At 41.8% G+C, this 22,561-nt stretch overlaps 1 protein-coding gene across 1 annotated transcript in view; it reads left to right on the top strand.

Moving 5' to 3' along the window:
* The window catches only part of LOC132262378 (discoidin domain-containing receptor 2), a 67,015-nt gene that overhangs the window by 8,299 nt on the left and 36,155 nt on the right, over positions 1-22,561 (top strand). The window contains exons 2-3 of the mRNA XM_059761645.1: positions 14,971-15,230; positions 21,204-21,309. Coding sequence (XP_059617628.1) covers positions 15,128-15,230; positions 21,204-21,309 — 209 coding nt within the window. The 5' untranslated portion in view covers positions 14,971-15,127. The remainder of the gene's footprint in view (positions 1-14,970; positions 15,231-21,203; positions 21,310-22,561) is intronic.

The raw sequence follows: 22,561 nt of genomic DNA, 5'->3' as shown, positions 1-22,561 counted from the left end.
CTATGCATGGCATGGTGCTAAATGATGAAGAGATGAGGACCACGAATTCATTAAGGCGCGTCCAACACACTTGAGGCTCTCTTTCTCTCTCACTCACTCCGCATATTTACCCAAATGCTGTGCGCCACACAATTTCGAGGGGATCTCAACTGTGGATAATTGCACAAGAGAGAAAATTAGAAGAAATCGTCGCATGACAATTAATTCAATCAAGACAGAGTAACTCCCAATGGGGTCAAATTGATTTGGAGAGAAAAGAAATTTCTCTGTGACATGATTGATAAATTCTCCATTTTCTAGCGACACTCATCTCTTGGGCATAATGGAAAATATGCGCTTCACTCAGCATTTTCCAATGCACCGCATTGTATAAAAGGAGTTGAAGAATGATTCACAGTCAGATGGAGATTAATAGAAAAGACGAATAGTGGAGGAGCCGGCAAGAAGAGTGCTCAATGAGTCACATAAAAATTGAATTTTTGCCTCGCGACACCGTCGAGAAGCGCGTCTCAAATGACTGTTGAATGGGTTACGGGCACGAGGGGGAGAGAAAAAAGAGTAAATGAGTGGCAAAAGAATGGCGCGAAGAAATGCAAATCAATCAGTGGCTTCTCCTCCATCATTTATTCTCCGCAACCAATTGTGTCTGCGCGCCGCGGTGCTTCAAGACTCAGGCACGCATTGTGTGTTAAAATCGCTTCTTTTTTATGGTTCCGCTCGCGCCCGCAAGAATGGCACATCGCGGTGAGGCCGAAAAAAAAGAACAAATAGACGGTAACAAGGCGAGAATCGTACGTGGACTGAGGCTCGAGCCTCCCTCTCACTCTCGCCGCCCCATTCATAGACCAGAAATCCACATGAACAGACAGTCAAGAGTGGAGAGAAGAATGAAAGCGGAGGGAGAATTGATAAAACAATGATTCCATGCGATGGATGCGAAAAGAGGAGAAAAAGCTCACTTAACATTCCTCTTACACGATATATTGCAACCATTAATATTCAATGCGAATAGATTGCGTGCAAGATGAGGTGATGTGTACTTATGCTCTTCCTCTCGCCATCATCGTCTGGTGTCTCTGCGGGTTTCACCATGACTGACCAGTCACTTGGGCACTCATCTGCCCAGGAGGTTAGTCATTATTCAGCACAAGTGCCAATTCAAGGAACCAAACCAAGGAAGCTTTAACCGCTTTAGCTGAGGTGGGATTCCATCATTGATCCCTTCAATGTCAGCTCTCCATTTGGAATTGCGGTCTTCACTTTGCAGGTTTAGGCTTGGGGCAATGGTTATTGGTTATGCTTAATGATAAGCCCAGGAAGTCAGAAGGTAACCAACATTGGGCGACTATTCCCCACGGGAGGCCTACACTACATGCTTCATTACTGAGCCACAAATCGTAAGGGGATTCGAAGATTGGATTACTAACTTTGAGGCATTGAAGATTGATTCTAGTGAAACGCAGTTTCAATCTGTTCTTGGATTTTTTTTTGTTTGCAATGTGTTGGTTTAACGAAAAGTAGAGATATTTTCTATATAATGTCCCATAGATTACCTTAAACCTTCTCCTCTATGCAACTATTAATTTGCTGTCAGAGTTGTTCATAACTACAGTCATGTCATGCAAGAGATCCCTATTACTTTGTCTGAAGCTTTGCACATTGTTCAAACGACCAATCCTGGTAATCAATCTTCTCGGATCTGTGCAGATATTGATCTTTTAATGCCTTCTCACAGACTTCGAAAAGGAGACTAATTTACGGATTTCTGAGCGTCCTTTGAGTTCACTGCTCAACTCGGGGGTTGTTTCTTTCAAAAAATATCGCCCCATTTTCAGCTTGACTTCGAAGGATAATGAGAGTGTCTGAACACCTCTGTTGACCTGCTCTGACCATGGTCCTTTTTGGCAGATGCACTTCCACATCGTCAAACGCGCGAGGAGACTCGTATTGGATTTCAGGATAATCCCCATAATTCGCATGCCGAAATTCCCAAATGACTGACCTCGAGCGTCCTGTCTGTTATGTGGCGCGGTTGAATTGTGCGGAGAAAATTGATGTTGCTGGCCGAAGACCATCATCATCAGGCATGAAACATCAATTGCTGGCGGGGCAGCGGGGCAAACCGGATGCCGCGTGCGTCAATTGTATTTTGTGTCCACCATCGCAACCCCATCTTCTGCCTCTTTTCAGCGCAACCATCAGTCAAAGCCAAAAAGCTGATCGTGTATATCGATGCCGATATGGGCATTCGTCACATTAAATATTCCTTGTGCACAATACGATGCGACACCCGCGCGAGTGTGGCGCGCGATGAGACAAAGAGCTCGCGATCGGCGGAATGAAAAGGAGTTCTGTGGCGACGGCGACGGTGTAAATAAAATATTGTGCTCTTTGGCAATCCCCGAAGCGGCTCTCGGGAGGAGATGATATATAGAATGTGCCGCGGAGACATCCGTGCAATTTTAAATTAAATATCAATATCGGTGGGGCAACAAAATGTTGCATATCGTTAGTTTGTGTATTTTACAAGCGCGCACACACACACACACGGCGCTGTTTATGCTGTCTCATACGTGAACAGGATACCGGAGAGAGGAGCCTTTTCGGTGGCGTTGAACCCTCCGCGCGCGCGAGTTGGGGTGCATCGGAGGTGGCGTATATGTTATAAAAAATACATGAAATTGGCACTGCACTGTGTTGGAAATCGGGTGGAAAACAGGAAAGGGTTGCATGACACAGCCATGCTGCAATAATGCAAAGCATCGGACGGAATATTGATTTGCTTGATGGGGTCCCAATGCAAATATGCTGTATTTGTCACATTATCTATTTGAATTCATAAATCTCTCTCTCCCTCTTGCGCCCAATGTCAATGGACTAAACAGCATCAGATGGAGCAGAAATGTATATACACAAAACCCATGGAAAAAATGCGCAAAGTTGTGCTTTCGACTTTTAATAAAATTAATGATTCGCCAGCGTCGAAGTGGCACGCAGGGTGATTTGGTTGGCAATGAAGGAAGAATATTTCAATGGTGATATATTGAGAGGCGAATTCTCAATGGCGCTCTATTCTAGGCAATCTGAAGCATTATTTATTCGACACAAGAGTGGTTTCTTGATCAGGATTAATGCCAAAGCCTACCTTTTCCATTTACTTGTTAGCAAGGGGCAGTTTTTCTTCATGGTGTACGCTTTCGCTCAACGATGTCTCCCTTGCTGTGCTCATCTTTTTTTTTGTTATCAATTTTCTCGAAAGTCTGGCGTGTAATATGAGTTTTCTTCTCGAAGCAGCCATTTTTTCCCAGGCTGTGGAGAAAGAGTTTCCCTTTCGAATCACCCCAACTGCTCCATTAGTGGGTCAAAAATAGAATTGGGAAAGAGGAGCAAGAAAGCAAAAAGAGAAAGAGAGATCGAAGAAATTGGTCTGCGAGAACACACCAGTTGCTATCAAATATATTTCCAACGTAATGTTGTCAAAATAATTCAAATACACAGTCAATTAAAAGCCAATTAGAAGTATCCGCTTCGGTATAATTTGTGTTTTCTCCATGTCAAGATTTACGACGATTTAATGCCACTTCGGTGTTTTGTTCCTCTCTCATCCACAGACACCGAATCCATGAATATTTCCCTTCCATTTCCCTCCTTTTTTTCTCCAACCCATTCCTCGTCGATCCACTCTTTCCCATGTCACTCACTATGTCGCCTCGCCAAAGTGTATCAACCTTAGCGAGGATGCATTGAGCGGCGGTTTCATTTAGAATTCACCCGATGATAATTTATTTAACACATTTATGGGTTGATAAATATTTCATAGCGCATGGTGAAAACTATTTGGCAAAGGAGTAAAAATAGAAAGTTGGAGGTGAAGAATATAGAATGTCGTGGAAGAAATATGTTTTTTTAATGGTGGAAATTGGAAAAGTTGAAGCGTTTATCAATACATGCAATATTGATTTCGGGGGCAATTTTCAAATATATAGTGTCGATGTACATAAAATCAACAGCTTGGAGTTTCCGCGCCAGCAAATCTTTTTTCCCCCCACCCGCCACCAGCATTTAATTGAGGTGGAAGCTCTTTGGATTTTCCCTGGGAATATTAATTGAGAACAGAAATCCTATAGCTATAATGTTCAAGGCTCAAATGCATTTAGTCAAAAATTGATGAATCCACGAAGAGAAAACTTTAAAGTATCGATCGTCTCGAGTTCGGAAGTCTTTTTTTCCTTGTGTCAACTGACACTTTAGGGAATGTTCTATAATTTTTCACAGTCCAAAATATAGTGTTCTTCCCATGGAGATTAGGATTAATGTGTAAGGAGAGAGAGAGAGTTCTATTTTTGCCCGGGACACTCTCGCAACGGCACCTCATCAATTTTCCACCCCGAAAAAAATAACTTTGCGAGCACCCCCGATAAGTTGTTCAAAGTGGAGTCCCGCACAAATAGGTGGCATTACCAAGAGGAAAATCCCGACTAAATTATAGGTGATGGTGTCATAGAATTTCCCAATAATGGCTCCACCTTTTTCCTCCTCTGCAACGTGTGTGACATTCTTTTTCCCACGGGCGCTTTGCCGCACAATATTCCTTCCTCTTGGCCTCCATATCCGTGGCCATTTGCCACATGAGACACGTAAGAAATTTGCTTAATTACACTTCGGGAGATGCGCTAAGAGATCAAATTAATTATTTATAAGGAATCAATTTTGGCACTCACACTCCGCGCAACTTTCGGGGCGCCATATTTCTCCCCCTCCGTTGAATGGAGGTTCTCTCTTGACTTTTTCATCGTTAATTGGAGATTGGCGTCGCCTTTGTGAATAAAGAGCTCAGAGCGGTGTTGAGTGACGACAGAATGTTATAAGGGGGATCATTCTGTTGATACCTTAATTTACATGAAAATTATGCAAATGAATATTAATAAATTTATTGATTTTTGCATGTTTCTCGAGCATCTTTCACGCCAACTTTATGCCAGCAGACGCTCTTTCTTTCTCTCTCGCTCTCTCGCGTGCGAAAATGCTTTATTTGTCCTATGATATCTTTGGGATATATGTATATTGTTGTACACTGTTCCGATGGCACCGTCGTTACATTTAATTAGTATTATAAATTCGCGAACACATCTTTCTGGCTTCTGTTGATGACGTGCGCGCCGAGGACGGGGGATTTTGGGGACCAAATGCCTGGCATGAACACCCACATCTTCGCTCCATATTTCGTGAGCCGTTCATCAGCACGTGCAGCTCCGCGGTGTCGCTGGAGTCCCCGGGAACGCAGCGCACCTCAGCTGGAGACTCTTGCCTTCTTCCCTTATCGATTTTGGTGTGTGTGTGTTTGCGACGACTTATCAGCCGAGCAAACTCCCAAGACGTCTCACTGACGTCGTCGGCGTCAATAATGGCGCCCCATTCCTCCTGCGTCCGTCTTATATTTCATTATGTGTGAATATCCAGCAGACTTTTTTATCGCCCGTCTCTCTCTCTTGTGCTCTTCTATTTACCGGCGCAATATTTATTCAGCTAAATACCACTATTTATCTACCGCCCCATCCTCTATCCACATTGAGTCATCTAACGAGCGGGGGCTGAGCCTCCCATGCGAGACATCCGAGCCAAAATACCACTATTTTGATACATCGATTCCGAGGTATTCCACCGAAATCCACCCATGGGAGATAAGAACTAACGAGTTTGTCAAATAATGAGAGTTTCTCTTTCGAAATGCCTTCTCTACCTTGTTCCTCGGCACCGACATTTCCTCTATTTGGGAAACTTTATTTGAATGTGATATTGTAGTTCTCTATCTGGGGGCCTTCTTTCCACCTCTCTCTCCTTCTCTCTGTCATGTTGATATTTCGTCCCGTATCGTGCTGCGGAGATAAGGAGTCGGGGAAATGAAGGAAAGGTTGAAAATTTTTCAATATCCTGGCGATGTAAGCAGTGCCTTTTTTCCTCTCCATTCTTCTCCTGACAAACATGCACAGGATAAAGTTTAAATAGGTTCATCAGATTGAGGTGCCGTACAACTGTGTATTAAAAGGAAAAAGTTTCGTTTATTTGCCAATTTGATTTTTTTATGCTCATATATATTAAGAACTATGGTGTTGGAAAATTTATAGATTGCACAGATTTCACTAACCCAGCGCGCTAGAGGCAATTTTGTATGAAATAGGAATATTTTGGTGCTTCATGAAAGTTCCTGCAAGATTCAATTACACATAAAATTTCACGAGAATCGGTTGCTGGTGCTGGGTAAACTCAATAATTGTATTTTACAAGAGAGCGTCTCCCATTTTTCGGTGGCCTTTTTATTTCAGTGGACCAAATTCCACCCTAAACGCCGGACGTGCGCGGCTCTCATGGGGGTGGCAATTTGGTACACGGTGGCCACATTTGGAACAGTGAGCAAACAGTGAACCCTCGTGCTCTATCTGGGAGTTGTAACGAAAGTTTTGAATTACATTATGTGCGCCACATACAGCCATTCAATGTGCATTTTATACGGCTTGCTGAAGTGAGATTCTGATCTTGAATAATGTGTCTCTTGTTTGCCATTTTTATGCTTAATCAATTTGATTACAGAGAGAGAGAGAGACGCCAAAGAAACATTCAAATAGTCAGGCTTTTATCCACAATGTTGAAGAGATAAAAATTCAAGTGGATTCAGTTTGATGTGAAGCAGTTGTCATTGTGTGAGATGCTCCATGTTTTCTTCTTCTGTTTCCATCCTCCTCGACATGCACAAAAGTGTAATAGACTATTGCGAGTGGAATCTTCTCAAGTCCTATTGATTTTCATGTTTGCTATCAATTGCAAGAATTGAGATGAGCGCCTTGGCAAAGCATATTTATCGTAAGTTATCAAGTTGAACGTGATTCTCTGGTAATTTAATAAATTTTCTCTCGATTTGCTTTTGTAAAGTAAAGCCTTAAGTGCGGCGATAAAGCAATTTACGGCTAGCTAAGTGGTCTTTTTGAGCATAGTAAAATGAATTAGACTTTGCAAATTTCCAATCAATTTATCCCCACATTATGTCTGGTCAGTGCAAATTTATATCTTTAATTTTAAAGATCTTTTTAAAGACAGAGAGAGAGAGAGATTTGGGTGTGATAGCAATCCACCCAGCTAACTAGGGTAGTTGAAAACCATTTGCTGTAGTTGTGCAGCGATTTCTTGGCAAATATTCTGGTTAGTAAAGCGGATTTGGAAGTTTCATTTCCTCATTCTGAAGTGGTTTTAAGTTTAAATTTCCATCAAACATTGGTTGGGCGCACATTGATTTTCTGCCAAAGTCAACTCAGAGGGAATTCAATCAGCTTTTCAGCCACTCTATAAACACAAGTTTGTTTAGAAGCACCCCAGAATGGGGTTAATAACCATGAGAAACACTTTCGCACAAAGTGAATCTGCAGGTGTTTCTTCGAAAATCATGTACTGTGATTGTTCAAAGACGTTGATTTGGCACAATTTTGTGTGTGTGATAAAGACGTACATTTTCAATACGAATGCTGGATACTGGAGATATATCAAGTGCAGTGATTTGAATTAGAGTTCAGTGCTTAATGAGCGTGATGGATGCATTGTAATGGGCAGTGAATTGTGCAAATATAGGACAATTGCCTGTGATTTCGGTTAAGTATGGTGCTGAAATGCCTTCACAGTTAAGCGATTCTGAGAGCGCTAGAGAGAAGTGATGAGGAGACACAAGGCTTGATCATTGGCCTCTTGGCTGATTGCTTTTCGGGGTGTTAAAGAGTCAAAACGCCTCAATGCGCCTCTGATTGCGAGTCTGATCCATGTGTATGCGTGCTTAATTGACTGAAAGTGAGATATAAGTTGCTCCTCCTCACCATCCCATGTCTCCTCTTCATCTCTTGTGGCGCTATTATGCGAGAGGCGAGTGGTCGATGTGTGTGTTCGTGGAATATCTTTGGAGTTTATAGTTGACGAAATCTTGATATCATCGAGGCGATGATTGTGTGTTGCTTATATGGGTCTTTAACAGTTGAATGATCATATCGCTCTCCCTTAATGTTTCTTTTATTCTTCATCAACAACAATAAATACACACAGGAAAATTCTCGCATGGGAGCAAATGTTAAATGGCGGAGACAGATAAAAGGGGCGCGCGCACCACACATTTTCACATTTTAGGAGTTGCACTATAATTTTTAATGATTCCACGCATGTTCTATCGCTCGTGGATGATGATAAAATTCAATTTGTATGGAATGAGAGAGAGATCTGTGCGAGGGTGGCAGCTCTTTTGATTGTTTGCCACTCTTGCGCGCGCTGTGTTGTTGTTGGGCCATAATCAAAAATGAACCACAAAATACTCATGAAAGACTCATGAGATGGGTGGGATGTGAAAGGGAGATTAGAGATAAGAGATAAGGCTATAAATGCACTATAAAATAACGTAATGGTTACTTTTACCCCGGGCTCTTTCGTCCTTTTCACCCCCTAATTGTCTCATTCCATCATCACAAATTAAATATTGTGATTCGCCTTTGTGTTTAACGCTGAACGCAATATAGTCGCCCTGCCGTGAGGGATGAAGGTACAACTCTCCACACCCACCGATGAGGAGGCACTTCCTTGCTCGATTGTGGACGGTCGCCGCCGCCGCCCCCACACGCATTCGGGTGGCGGCGGCCCCCAAATCAACGCACACGGGCCGAAATGGCGACGACGATGGTGGAGAGGCATTTTTGAGGGTGATATAAACATCGTACTCGAGTGTGGTTCGGGGCAGTAAAGTGAAGAGGCCGTTGGTGTGTGCGTGACAAGTGTATATGTTACATTTCAGAGTCACTGAGCCATCATTCGATGGGTGGTCGGTGGGGTGAGCCTGACTTCTGTCCGTGATGGCTCCGATATTGGGGACTGCTTTTATTTTTAGTATCAATTTGTGACCTCTGAATCAATCAATTTTATATTTGGACGATCAAAAATAAATCATAGACTTGCTCAAGTTCGAATGCTGGGTGGAGCGCGCCACCCCTTAAACGGAGTAACACGCCAGGGGTGGGAGAATAGTGTATACTCTTCTTTTGCGGGGGGTGCAAACTGTGCGGCAAATGGGACTAAATGTTTCGTGCATTAGTCTCGAAGTATTCAATATATTCCTGAAAAACTCCTACACTGGCCATCAGATGGTAATCAATACAATTGTCTGGAAAAGTTTCCATATAGCCAAAACCACACACAGTTGAGCTTAAGTCATTATCTTGCTGAGGAGAAATGGGTGTAAAAAAGTATCGCCATTTCTGAAATGTAGCATTTCCTTCCACTCTGAACGACCTTGTAAAATTTACTAGTGTAATTAAAGGGTGTAATTAATTCTGCTGAATAAATTACTCACGCACTACAATCCCAAATGCAATTAGCAATATGAGTGACTCTGAGGTATATTAGTCGCCTTCCTGCATAAAATGCCATCGTAAATTAAATAGTAAAAGTCGTTAGTTTGTGTACTTCCAAGTCATATTCGCGCTCCAAATGAACACTACATATAATGCTTCTGGGAGAAATACATATGCTGTGATTCCTCCGCTAAGAATGGGATAATGAATGCTCAGGTAATTGAATACGCGAGTACTTACATTACTTAATTTATTCATCTTACACAGAAGGGATTCATTATTATTGGTTGGAATGAAGGCAGTGAATTTTCTGCTGTATTTTTAGTTAAGCACTCTGAAGTTACATTCTCTCCACCGTTTGGTAAATATATATTGATGAAATCCCATCAAAAATATCTCCGCATTGTTTATAAATAGCTGTGGCTGTGGTTAAATGCTTTTTGATTGTCATAGATGCGGAATGAGATTAAGCTCCTCGTCATTTATCATCATTTATCATGCACTAATGCGGGACATGGGCGGTCATCGAGTGAACTCTGTGTGACTGCAATTTGGCACTGTATTGCAATTGAATGATACACAACACTTCACAGCATCCTCGGCCACTGGTCGTGGTGTTAAGACAGAAAGATTGAGAAAGGTTGTGATTTTTCCTCATCACTCCAGTTTTCCTCCTTCGACGGAAAAACTCTGGGCGTCACTTGACACAGAAATGTCTTGTATGGAAAATTGATATTTTCTTCCTCGCTCTTTTGTTATGTGCTGGGTGAGAGTTTTTGTACATCTCCTCTCCCTGGGTTTTTCTGCCACCGATTTTCCCTCAATTGAGGAACTCTCATCGTCGTTTGGGGGTTGACTTTTTTGTCTGTCTCTCCGGGGCATGTGTAACAAGTTTCATATGATTTCACATGGGGATTAAATTATTCTCAAATTAATTTGCATAATTTCACAAGCATCATTTTGTTGTCACACGAAGGGCGCGCGCTCTAGGTGTATGCGGAGTGTGTGCGGGAGCAGAAAGGGAAGCTGTGTGCGCTTTATGAAATATAATGAAATTTGCTCATACACAAAATATTACCCATAGAGAGGAGTGAAAATAAAATAATGACTTAAAATAGCAATATAGGCGTCATAGTAATAATAGTAATATCACATAATAATAATGTTTTGCCACCCCCTTTTCACGTCTCCACTGGCATTTTACTACAATGTGCGTTATACGCTATTTCGGTGTCCCCGGCATCATGCAAATTTTACTCCTCTCTCTCTCTCCCCATCGTGAAAAGCTTTTTTTTTCTCCTCTTCACCACAGTCGCGCACTCATGGATAAAAATCCTTCCCACCGCTGAACAATATCAGCTATATTTTCACTTTTTATTACTTTCGACATATGGATATAAAATTTTGCGCTCTACCTGAAACACGAAAATCCACATAAACTGCCAAGTATATATTTCTCATACAGAGCAATGTACATTACCTTTTTCGGTTTTTCACCCTCTCCCCTCGTTGGCAAAAAGGGTACATTTCGCCTCAACACAACTCTAGCGCGCACAGACACCAAACCTCTCGGCAGCCACCCACTGACTTGCTCTTCCACGTCCCCGCCCGAATATTCATTCTTCCCGTGAGTCTCAACATTGTGGAGCGACGGCATGAATGCATGTATGTAACATTCCATACATTCATGTGAACAACCCCCTAATGTTCTGACTACGTTGGCAATCTGAAACCTGTGTGAGTGCGTTTGCCGAGGGGAGAGAATTTTTCATCCACCTCAATGCGTTCTCCGTGCTCGAAGAGTCTCAGAGGGTCGCCAAATGGCACAAATTCGCCCTCAGACTCATTAGGCTTAAGGGATGAATGGTCAGAGATCGCGCTAATATCGCGCTTTTTCTTCTCCTTCATTTAACAATACGTCGATCAATCAATTGAGTGGTTTCGAGTCTTATCTTGGCGATCATCTTGCTGATCAAGAGGGCATGAAGTGAAGAGTCAAAGATTGACTTTTGAGGGGTGAAATCAAGGTTCAAATGCTAATATATTTCCTTCCAATCAAGGCCTATTTTGCATGGATGGCAGTGATAGCGATACTCAGTTTATTCATTCATTGCAATCAAAACTTTATGCTCGTGTCACAACTACACATTTCGAATATTTTACACTGTTTTTTCGAGCATAAAAATTCTTCTCTTCAAGCTGCATAAAAGTTGGAATTTGGACATTCATCGCGGCCCATCCCTGTGACATGTTTCAGCGGTTCGCGACACGGTTGAGTGCTCTGTCCAAATAAACCACTGCACACACAGGGCAGATCAAACAATCCAGCGAGAGTACAGAAAATAACGTGAATTGAATCGCCAAGTATAATAATTTCCATTAAGAGTGCAAATGTGCATTACTTATGGATGATCGTGCAGCGCGAAAAGTACTACTTACCTTCCCTCTCTGCTCCCGGTGGGGTTTGAGTTGAGTTTGGGAAGGTGATACACAGACACACGCTCCCCATCGAGAAATCATCCACCCTCGAGAGAGAGCGCCCCACAATTTCTCTTCATTTTGCACACGGAGACACCACTACATCGTGGCATCGGTGTCGGTATCCAAAGGGAGGAATCACCCATACAAGGCAGCCGGGATTCCAGTCTCGCCGTCCTTCTCGAGCCCGCAGGACTCCGCCGTGGTGTGGCGGGGTGTGGTCTCTGTCGCACACCCCGCCGCAGTGTGGAATGTGTAACAGGGTGAGAGTGAGAGAGCCATGTCTGAGGGTGGAAATATTGATCCATAGTAGTTTTTTGGTTGAATGATGACAGACAAACACTCAACGGTGGTAATTCGGTTAAATGAACTGAATTCAATCAGAATTTGCTAGAGGAATATCTAGTACACACATTTTCACTATATTATAGTTTCAATGGTATGCTGAGGGTGAGTTTTTTTTTCGCTACCATCTCGCCTCCAATATCGGTCTATCGGGGGGTGACTCTGGCTTCTGTGCTGAAAGGGTTCAGCGTGGGGGCGGTTTGAATATGCTGTGAGAAATGTTGATATTATTGCCGGAACCCGTTTTGCGCGCGCGAAGAACAATATTGCAATCGATAGTTTAGATTGTTTGTGCATTCATTAGCCGACGAAGCTATGCGGGTGTGTGAAATAATAAATTATAAACACTTGATTATGAAATTACCTGTGCTGTCGGTGGACTGAATTGTGATTCACTTGGAGTCTTGACAGCGTCCAACGAAGTCTTCCTGCTCTGCTTGTCGGCCGGCAGAACCACTTTGGCACACTGGCATGGGAAGGTGGAAGTTCGTTTGTGAAAATCATCCATAGGTAGTCAAGCTAGTCAGTCAGGGCGGTTATTTGTGCTGTCAACTCAACGACAGTGTATTAATAATATTCAATTCCATACTTCCTCCCCATTCCCCCCCCCCCGTGCAGTGGGGCAAAGTGGAACGAACTATTGTGGTGGCACATTGTGCAAAAGTATGTACAGGAGAGAATGATATGGTGAATGTATGCAAAGTGTATCGCAAGTTTCACATAAATTTTCAATTATTCAATCGATTCGAGAAATGTCTATAAATGCAAATCAATTGGCTCGGCGCGAGGGTGAGAGAGTCGCCATGGCGGTGTGTTCAGCTCAAATGGTTGCAATTTCATTGTGATTATAAGGGATGACTGTGTATAGAATTTTCGGGGTAGTGTGTGGCACACATATGGAACATTTTGTACGACCCATTCGACATTTTCCCCCTTTGTCGACAAGGGTGGTGGGTGTCGTATAAATAGCTTGAAATCCAAATGTAAGAGCCACATATGTTCAAATAAAAACAACAATACGCCAAATCAATTAATTTGAGCTCTCTGCTCTTGAGCTCCACACCATTATCCTCACATCTCAGCGTCCCTATTCTTCCTCGCTGCGCTGTAATATATGTGCAAAGTCTCTGACCAATCGCTCAATGCACTTTATGTTCACTCTGGCGCAAGTGTTCGCGGGCTAATTGAGAATTATTTCCAGATTAACGCTCAATTATATCCCTCTTGCAAAAGGATTCACTTCCATGAATTGCCTCGCAAAGTATCCTATAGGATACATGTAACTAATTTACTGGAGATCTAAAACGTTTTATTCTGTGTCGAATTAAGTATAATCGAAGGGATTTCATTTGAGGAGTGATATAAATAGGAGAATATTATGAAATTCAGTAGCATTGAACATGATGTTGAGCGTATTTTTAACTAATTGACATTACTCAAATTGCTCGCGTGAGCTTCTCCAAACAGATATATCTGCTCAATGTATGAATGTTCGAACCATAACCATAAACAAATCAAATATGTGAACATCGGGAAGTTGTTGCTGCTTTCAAAGTCACGTAATCTGGGTTCAAGGTTCTTTGGCTGTCTGTTCTCTGTGTCTTCTATTGACTAAGATAGACGAGGTATTAAGCGCTTGATTAGGCGATTGATCTTGGGGATATTAAGCAGTCAAAGTTTCCCTTGAACTACCCCAAAATGTATGTATGTAAAAATGTTCAGATTTAAGGGATTGTCACTGATGTAATTGGTGTGTGGTTGAATATTTGCGTTCATACTTTTACTGAGAAATACATTCTATAACAGCAAAGCAATAAAGTATGTAGTGACGAAGTTTCACTTCAGTGATTTTCGGAATTCTCTGCGTAGCTTCACATTCTCGGGGGTTGCGAAGGAAGCGGACCATATTTCAGTAAACATACTTGAGACTGCAAAGTGGACTGAGAAATCGAAAAGTTGTACACAAGGCGAGTGCGTCTGAATTTGTGATAGTTCTGTGCTGTTGGTGAGGAAGTGTTGTGCGGGCGAGACTAGCAGAGCCACAGTTCGTGTTGAGGGTCTGAGCAATTGCTCAGATGGGGTGGCTTTTGGAGACTCTCTTGCCGCCTCTGTGGCTGTGTGGGTGTGTATCTCCGCAAGTATTGAAGTGAGACGCTGTCGAAATGCTCTTCTGTACTTGTTGCCGCTCCAGTTCAACTGTGTACTACACTCTTGGCAACGACTGGGCGGCGTGTGGGGTGGGTTGCGCCCAAGAGAGATTTCCACGAGGGATGGAATTGGAAGCACTTTTCCACGGTTGTGGCATACTGTTTCTCGGAAAATTACACCACACACACACACACACACACTGGCAGGGAATTTTCCATCTCTGTCTCTTCCACCGCTCCACTCATTTATCCTCCAATTTGCTCCCAACCCACCGACACAATCCAGCTTTCTCCCAACATCAAGCAAATCCCAAATCCTTCTGGCGTCTCCATTACGTATTCTACGTGTGTATGTATTTCCACGGGAAATGGATATTTTCGCATTTTGTTTTTCTTTAATTTAATAATAAAGGGAGGGCATGAAAAAAGGCACTTGTACATCAATTTAGCACTCACCGGAAGGGAGCAAGAGAGAGAGATAGAGTGTTGTACTGAAGAGCTCAAGTCGGGGTGTGTAATTAAATTTTTCCTCTAATACTTTTCACTTTTTCCTCCTTCGGCATTTGCTTGTTTAGCTTCCATTCCAACCGACATTGCTACTTCACTAACATCAGACAACTTCTTTCCAGGTGAGCGGCAAAAGGGTGACGACAGAGCGTCGGCGTCGCCATGAGTGTCATGCGGGAGAAATGCAATTGCCACTGTTGGTGAAAGATAAATAGACGAGCTGGAAGCTGGATTGAACGAGAGCATCTCTCAGCCAATTTTTACATACATGGTAATAAGATGACGATCACAAAATCAGCGAATTTACTGCATCAACTCATCACCATTGGCTCCGTTTGGCTCTTCATCTCACATCTCAGAGTTGGTGCAGCTTTAGATCTCGGTAAGAGGATGATTTTATGCTTTCTGATTCGTCTCTCTTTCATTCTACGCCAGGCTGTCTGAGGGAAATTGACGTGGAGAGATGAATTTTTGTGCGCTCAACATGACTGACACATTTTTTCTTATTTCAATGAACCATCAGACAAAAAGGAGATTTAATCAAAGTTTTTTAGAGTGGAATTGATCTTCCCCCATGAAAATACCTAATTTTGCACGTTTGCATGGTTGAAAAGTAAACAATCCAAGATGTCTTCTGTGTCGTAAAACTCAACTTGTTGGTATGATAACTGCTGACAACTCCCAAACAACCATTCCAAACTATTAAGGTAATTTAACTCGGGGAGGAAGTACCGACTTATTATCGGTGTAAACACACCCTTTGCTTGGCAATACAATTCATCCCTCTGTGCTGTTGAGATTCTTAATGAAGTAAATATTCAAATCTCCTCAACAACTCTCTTCAACCATGATCCATATGGTGAAGACAATAGCCTCAGCGCACTATCAGCTCACTCTATCGATAACATTCATGATATCACGCTCTCGAGATCTTTCACTAACGCAAGCCAACATTCAATTAGATCCGATAGATATTAGATTTTGCGCTCCAAATTCCACTTGCTCTGTATTATGATGAGTCTATATATTTGAGAAGATAAACTATAATTCTATGACTACAATTCTCAAGTTAGTGCAGCTTGTCCGAAAAATAAATTCAGACCAGAATGTTGTGACCCATTAGAGTTCGTGGCTCGTGAAGGTAATACATTTTAGGATATGATAAATAAAGCAGAGAAAGACAATTCTTCATGGTGCCCTACTAAAAAATACATGGGCAAAAGAACATTTTAGCCTTTGACACGCTCGCTGTACAAAGAATTTTGTGATATTTTTATTAATGTATGAGCCACTCAGTGGATTCTCTCACATGTCCACATTACACACATTAATTATTAATTCAATTTGTATGTCTGTCCATAATATAACGATCCACAAGGTAAGTGGATTAGGATATGAGACACATTTGGGTTTTGCCAATATTTTACACCCCGGAAAATGGGGTTGTCTTCTTCGGCGCAAATTCACTCCCACCCCCGCAAAACCTCCGGGATTACGCGATCGGAGTGCCTTGAAATGTTCCCCATTTTGGGGGGAGGATGGACAATCGCTCACCAGACTGATGGACTTCCCTTAAATCGGATTATTTCGATTTATTCGGACGGAGAATGATAAATGTGGCGCAGAGGAAATGGAGGAAGAGGATGTGGAATATGAATTTTTGAGTTGTTACTAAAATGCAGAACTAATTATAAATGTAGAATGAATGGGAATGGGGCAGAAAAAAAGTGGCACGAGAGAGAGATTGAGGAAAAATTTCAATCCGGAAGAGGTTTACAAATTCATGAGGCCGGTTTGCAATGGCTTATGCTGGGGCATTTTGCATGGGGCTTCACCATGTGAATGAATTCCGGGGGAGGTTAAAAGAGAGTGAACCTCTCGATGCTCCAACATACTATGGGTTGAAATCATGCGCGCTGCCAAAGTGTGGCACGAAGAAGAGGTTTGATTTTTGAAAAATTCATCGAGCATGTAAATGAAAAGAAGTGCCAGAGAAGAATGTACAATAAAATGCAATTGGTATTCGCGTGTGCTTGAAAGAATCAAGAAGAGATTTGGTCAATTTCGCTCGGGCATTTTTTTTCGCTTGGCGTTGAAGCTCAATATGTTGAGATGGTTGACTTTGGCAGAAGGTGGAGAGTGAGAGAGAGAGAGAGAGCCTCAAAAGTCCAAACCAATTATTTCTTCCTCGTTACGTTTTGTTCACCTTCCTGTATTTTATGGTGAGACCTTTTTTTCGGGAGATGGATAAAAATATATGGATGGGGAAAAGGGCTTGCCACTCCATGAGAGGTGAAACCATTGATTTTTGGAGAGTTTTTTACCATTCATTGAGTGGAAAATAGAGACAAAATACCACACTATACATAGACAAGTGTTGGTTGGATATTAATTATTTCGGTGAATAGTGGGTGAAAAAAAAAATTAATTTGCACCATGTTCAAATAACACGAAATATTGATTTTAAAGAGAAAAATGGAATTTATGAAAAGGTATTCAGATTGCAACCATTTTTCGATAAACCACCAAAATTTGATAGCTATTCAAAGTGAATTTGGAGTTTTTGTACAATTTTTAGTCAAAATGAAACCCCCTCAAGTATGCATAGTGATGTATTGGTTTCCCTTTTGTGCACCTAAAATGTTCTCAATGAGATACGACAACGGGAGGGAGAAAAATGCTTTCAAACATGCCTTTGGAATTTCGAATTAAAATTCAGGAGAAAATTTATTATTGCAGTTTCTCTCGTCTTGGTGTATCAACAACATAATTTCCTGGTTATCAATAATGTGTTTGGCAGAGTGGAGAGGGGGAAAAAATTGTTGCAAAGGTTACGGAGGAAAGGTGGAAAAGGTATTATTAAAATTTCTCATCATTCCGCAATTTGGCGGGCGGCAAGGGGGTGTGAAATCAATAAGAGTGGGTGGTGTGAGGGATGAAGAATGGTTGGGAAGACGAGCACGCGGTCCTGGGAAAATGAATTAGTTTGAAAATTTTAACGACAGCGAAAATGTTTACAATCGTGATTTTCTCTTTCTCTCTGTGTGTCCATTAAATTCGAGGAGCAATAAAATCTGTGTGCCCGCCATAAAGTTATAGCGTAAACTTTATTCAAATACAAAATGAATGGATTAAACGCTAATAATCATTTTGTGTGTCTGTTTTTTGTATTCATTGAGAATCACTTCGCCTCTTTCCCATTCCTTTCAATATCATCCGCGCCCTTCCTGCCAAACTCCCAAAGCGAGAGCGCGAGTCCATCAAAATAGATCAGGAGAAGTCGGTGGAGGAATGACTAATCGACTATTTCTGGGGCGCTCGCAATGTTTCTGCTTCCCATTATTATTATTATTCTTATTTAACGTTGTCTTGATCAAGTGAAACACATTAATAATTTAGTACAACTTTGGAAAATTGACGGAGAGGAAAATGAAAGGAGGCGCGCGCGAGAAAATGCCGAGAGGGAAAAAGAGCAGATGGGCCGCGCGTGAGGCGCGGGAAAAGGAGATGATGATGATGAAGAGGTTCAAAAGGATAGCAGGTTTCTCTGGGCCCGTTTGCAATCTTCTCCTTACCCATTTGAGTGGCGCGCAAATCTCCGTCTTCCCTTTCGCGCCCGCACCAAATATCCATTACACAGCCCAATACATTTTGCACACTCTGTGCGGCTGCACAAAACACCCCGTGGTTTTTGATTTCGTGGAAGTGATGAAACTTTTTTCCCCACACGCTCACATTCAGATCACGGTTGGAAGTGAAACATTGCGCGCGCACGCCCTAAAATAAGCGAAAAAATTCGCATGCAAAGAGCATCGAGATTGATTCCAGGGGGCAAATAGCCGCGGGCCAACATCTCAGAAATTCAAATTCACATTTTTCGCCGTATCAGTGCTGTGGAATCAACTAACAAATCATGAGGCAAAAGTCAGGGCCAGAAACGCCCATGTTGACAGATGTTCTGTGCCAGCAGCGGTCGATAGACTATTTGGCTAATTTGCCGCCAGATTTTCTTTTGAGATAATGACTCAAGCAAAAATTGTAGAAGCATAGAAAATTTACATGTTCAAACTTCTCATGTTTTACTTAGAATTTTGCCCATTAAAAATTAAATAGTTTGTTTTTCCTGAAAAAACTGCATTAAATTAGCTTTAAGCAAGTGGAAGTTATAATTTGAAGAGAAAGAATGTTAAAAAATACCTTTTAGCCAAAAGAAAATTCAATTCCAGAACTAAAATATGCTCTTGGAGAGAGCTTTCTTCACTCATTTACTTTTAAAATAAAACTTCCTATTACGTCGAAGTGTAAAAGTGACGGAATATTCTCTTTTCCCTGCTTGTCATGTGCTGAGAAATGTCCTCAAAGGGAGGTTTTTCATTAAATGCCAACTGAAAATGGAATTCCACCTAGTAAATGAGCACAAACATTCCCATAATTCATTTAGACAAATATTTAAAATACTGCATGGATTGTTGTCCTCAACTCATCAGATCTTGTCCCCCTGATTTATTCCAGAGCAGAATTCCGAGAAGACAAGAGAGGGAGAGCGAAGAGAGTCATTCACTGATGTTGGGGATAATAATGTGGATTTATTGTAGGGATTTTTTAGTTTACGAAAATGAGAGCATGAAGTTTCCATCTGTGTGGATGCGAACGTGTAAGAAGTTGTGTGTGCAAAAGAAAATGCGAGTGAAATGATGTTAAAAATGCTAATAAATCACAAACTAACACACTTTACAATTTTCAACATGCCAAGTGGATACGAAAATTGTAAATGAAATATTCTCTCTCTCTCTCTCTGTCGCGGCTGTGTTGTTGATATGAAGAATGCAATTTTGAAATGAACGAAGGGGGAATGTGTGTACAGAGAACTCAAGACGGGTGGGTAATTAAGAAACATGAGTTGTCAATGAAAGTAACATGGTAACATGTGTTCTATGGGTGAGACTTTCTTCACAAGAGCGCGCGAATGGGAGCTGGGGAAAAACCTCATCTACATTTTCACTCCTAATGGGATAGAGGATCTTCTTTTGAAGGATGCAAATAAAGCCACCCAACTTTATATATAGCACTGCTCTGGAATACGGCAAAGTTCCTCCTCTCGCGCGCGTCTCGCATGCGGAATATTTGTTGCAATGATGATGAGAAATGTGCGCATGCAGCCTGAGGAAAGCACATTGGAGGCGGCACGAGATGAGCAATTGCGCGCCAGGAAAAGGGAGGCAGCAGCCAAAGAGATCGCAGAGCATAAAAGAAATTTCACATAGAGAGGAAAAGGAAGCGAGATGAGATGTGCACTCGCCGGCAACATTGACTTTGGTGTATGTGTGCTGGTGGCATATTTATAATTAAATTCATTAACAGCCCAGCTGAAAAAGGCAATTAGATCCCCCCGTTGACTGTTTATAGGATTCCACTATAATGAGATAATGAGATAAGAGAGCGTGGGGAGCAAAATTAAATATTATATTGGGTTACAGCGTCATCATATATCACTTTGGCTCGTTCGGCGCCGTGCACTGTACTTCTTCACTTGATCATATCTATAGGACACAAGAGAGGGGGGAAGAGCGCCAATCTGCAATTAGGGGACAATCTGAAAGAAATCAAAATCATCCGGCACAGATTGCCGGAAGTCTTATTGCACTTTAATTACAAACAGAATTTGGAGACTCTTGCGAGAAAATGCACTCCAACAAAGGGCGCTCAAAAACTATCGCCTTGGAGTTCTAGTCGTGGTTAGACATAGCAAATTAAAATGTGAAGGTATCTGGAGTGCAAATAAACGGTCTGAGGTGATAACTTGACGACAAGTTTGACCCCAAAACCATCCCTGAGTGCAATTCCAGCGTTGCTCGCTGATTAATAGTGGAGTTGAGTTATTGCATGAAATGTGTTTCCTTCATGTTGAGACGTAAATTGCTCAAAAGCGCATAATGTGAAAGAAAACAGAGCATAGAAAATTTATGGGGCATTTGGACAAGTTGAAAAGTAGTTGTTTATCAGGCAGAATGGAATCGATAAAATTCCCTAATTATCATATATTGAAGAGAGAGAGAGAGAAGAGCGTGAGTGTTGCGGAGGAAAGTTTTTCGAAAGTTGCGGGATGAGAAAGTTGGATGGGAAAAAGCACCAATGGTGCGCTTTCAATCAAAGTGACTCTGGTGTGTCCTGTGTATTATTTCCATCTCTCTGCAAACTCTATTATTTCCATTTGACAGCCAATGGCGGAAATATCTTCAATCGCAGCGAATTATTTAATGGAGACAATATAGTGCTATCTTGTGTAAACAATCAGTGCAATTTGGCTCTTTCACAATGGCACTCACTGTAATATATTCTCTATATTTATTTGCAGCAAAATGCAAGAATCCTCTCGGTATGGAATCTGGAGCAATTGCAGATTTTCAAATAACAGCAAGTTCTGCTCATGATATCGGCAATGTGGGACCACAGCATGCTAGGTAAGCGAATTTTCCCCAAGCATTATTCATTCGCAAATATTAATTCCCGCTCCCGAAGCACTTTAATGAATGACACACTGTCACACTGCGGCTGGGCTCGACAGTGTGTGTGTACATTTTTTTGTGACCGCCTTCCTGGACCATTGTCCCTTGTGTGGCTCTGTAATTAAATTTTGAAGAGAGATCCTGTGCGGGAGACACATTGGGCACAAAGAAAATTAGTTTCGTGCGTGTATTTTAGAAGAATGTCGGATGAGATAATATAAAATTTGGGCAGGAAAGGGAGGGAGGGTGTGAGGCGTCCTCACAATGAGGTGGTTGAATGGAGAACAAAAATCTTTTGTATTATTTTGATGTACGGTGAAATGAATTCTTTCTAAGTACATATTGTTGGTTTATTATAAACTTAGTGTGTACTTCTCTTGTTGATATTGAAATGTGTGTGTGTGTGAGTGGGTGGGAAAGACAAGGAGCCCAAAAACCAAGAGGATTGGCAGAGAGCTTGAAGAGGGTACAAAGCCATGGGTTGGAGGGATGGAAAAAGCGATGAAACAAAGACATAATTAAATTTATGGATTTGTTTTGTGGGTAGTCGACGCTATGTTGTGACTTTTGTAATGTGAAACCAACATTTTTTCCCATTTGTTTTCCATACTTTTTCCCATCTCATTCAAGCCACGGTTTTTCCCTTTGGCTTCGCGGCGCGCGGACTTTTTTCATCAGCGCGCAGACCAAACTCTCCACTAAAAAATTCCTTTTCTTTATTATTCACAAGCCATTCAAGTGACTTCTTCGTCTTGTGTTTTTCCCTCGCTCTAGGAGCAAAAAAGGGGTGGCGCTGGGTGAGAAATCCTTTCCTCCCCTGTTTTTGTCCCTGTGATTCCAATTTTTATTGTTTTACACACGGTTTGCATTGGAGAGCAAAAGTGTTTTCATCCACAGACTATAAATAACCTTTCTGAGATTGAGAGTTTTTTTTCTTGATGGGAAATTTAATCATTTTATAGGATGTTTCAACTTCTTTAAAGTCCTCAAAAGCGTCAGAAGAAAACTCTCGATTGTCCCTCCGCTGAACGGAAGAGAGTACAATCTTAATTAATGTAATCTAACAGTTTCCAACTGAAAACATCCCTGGAAAACCCTTCGGTGCAGACAATACACCTCCTCACTGTAAACTTGGTCTGCCATTGAGCACGAGAGCTTGAAAAATCGATTCACCATCAAAGAGTTTTGCGAGGGAGGACAATGTCTC

This window comes from Phlebotomus argentipes, unplaced genomic scaffold (genome assembly GCF_947086385.1).
Source record: "Phlebotomus argentipes unplaced genomic scaffold, Phlebotomus argentipes genome assembly contig_46, whole genome shotgun sequence".
Lineage (NCBI taxonomy): Eukaryota > Metazoa > Arthropoda > Insecta > Diptera > Psychodidae > Phlebotomus > Phlebotomus argentipes.
This window is presented reverse-complemented; position numbering and strand designations above follow the sequence as displayed.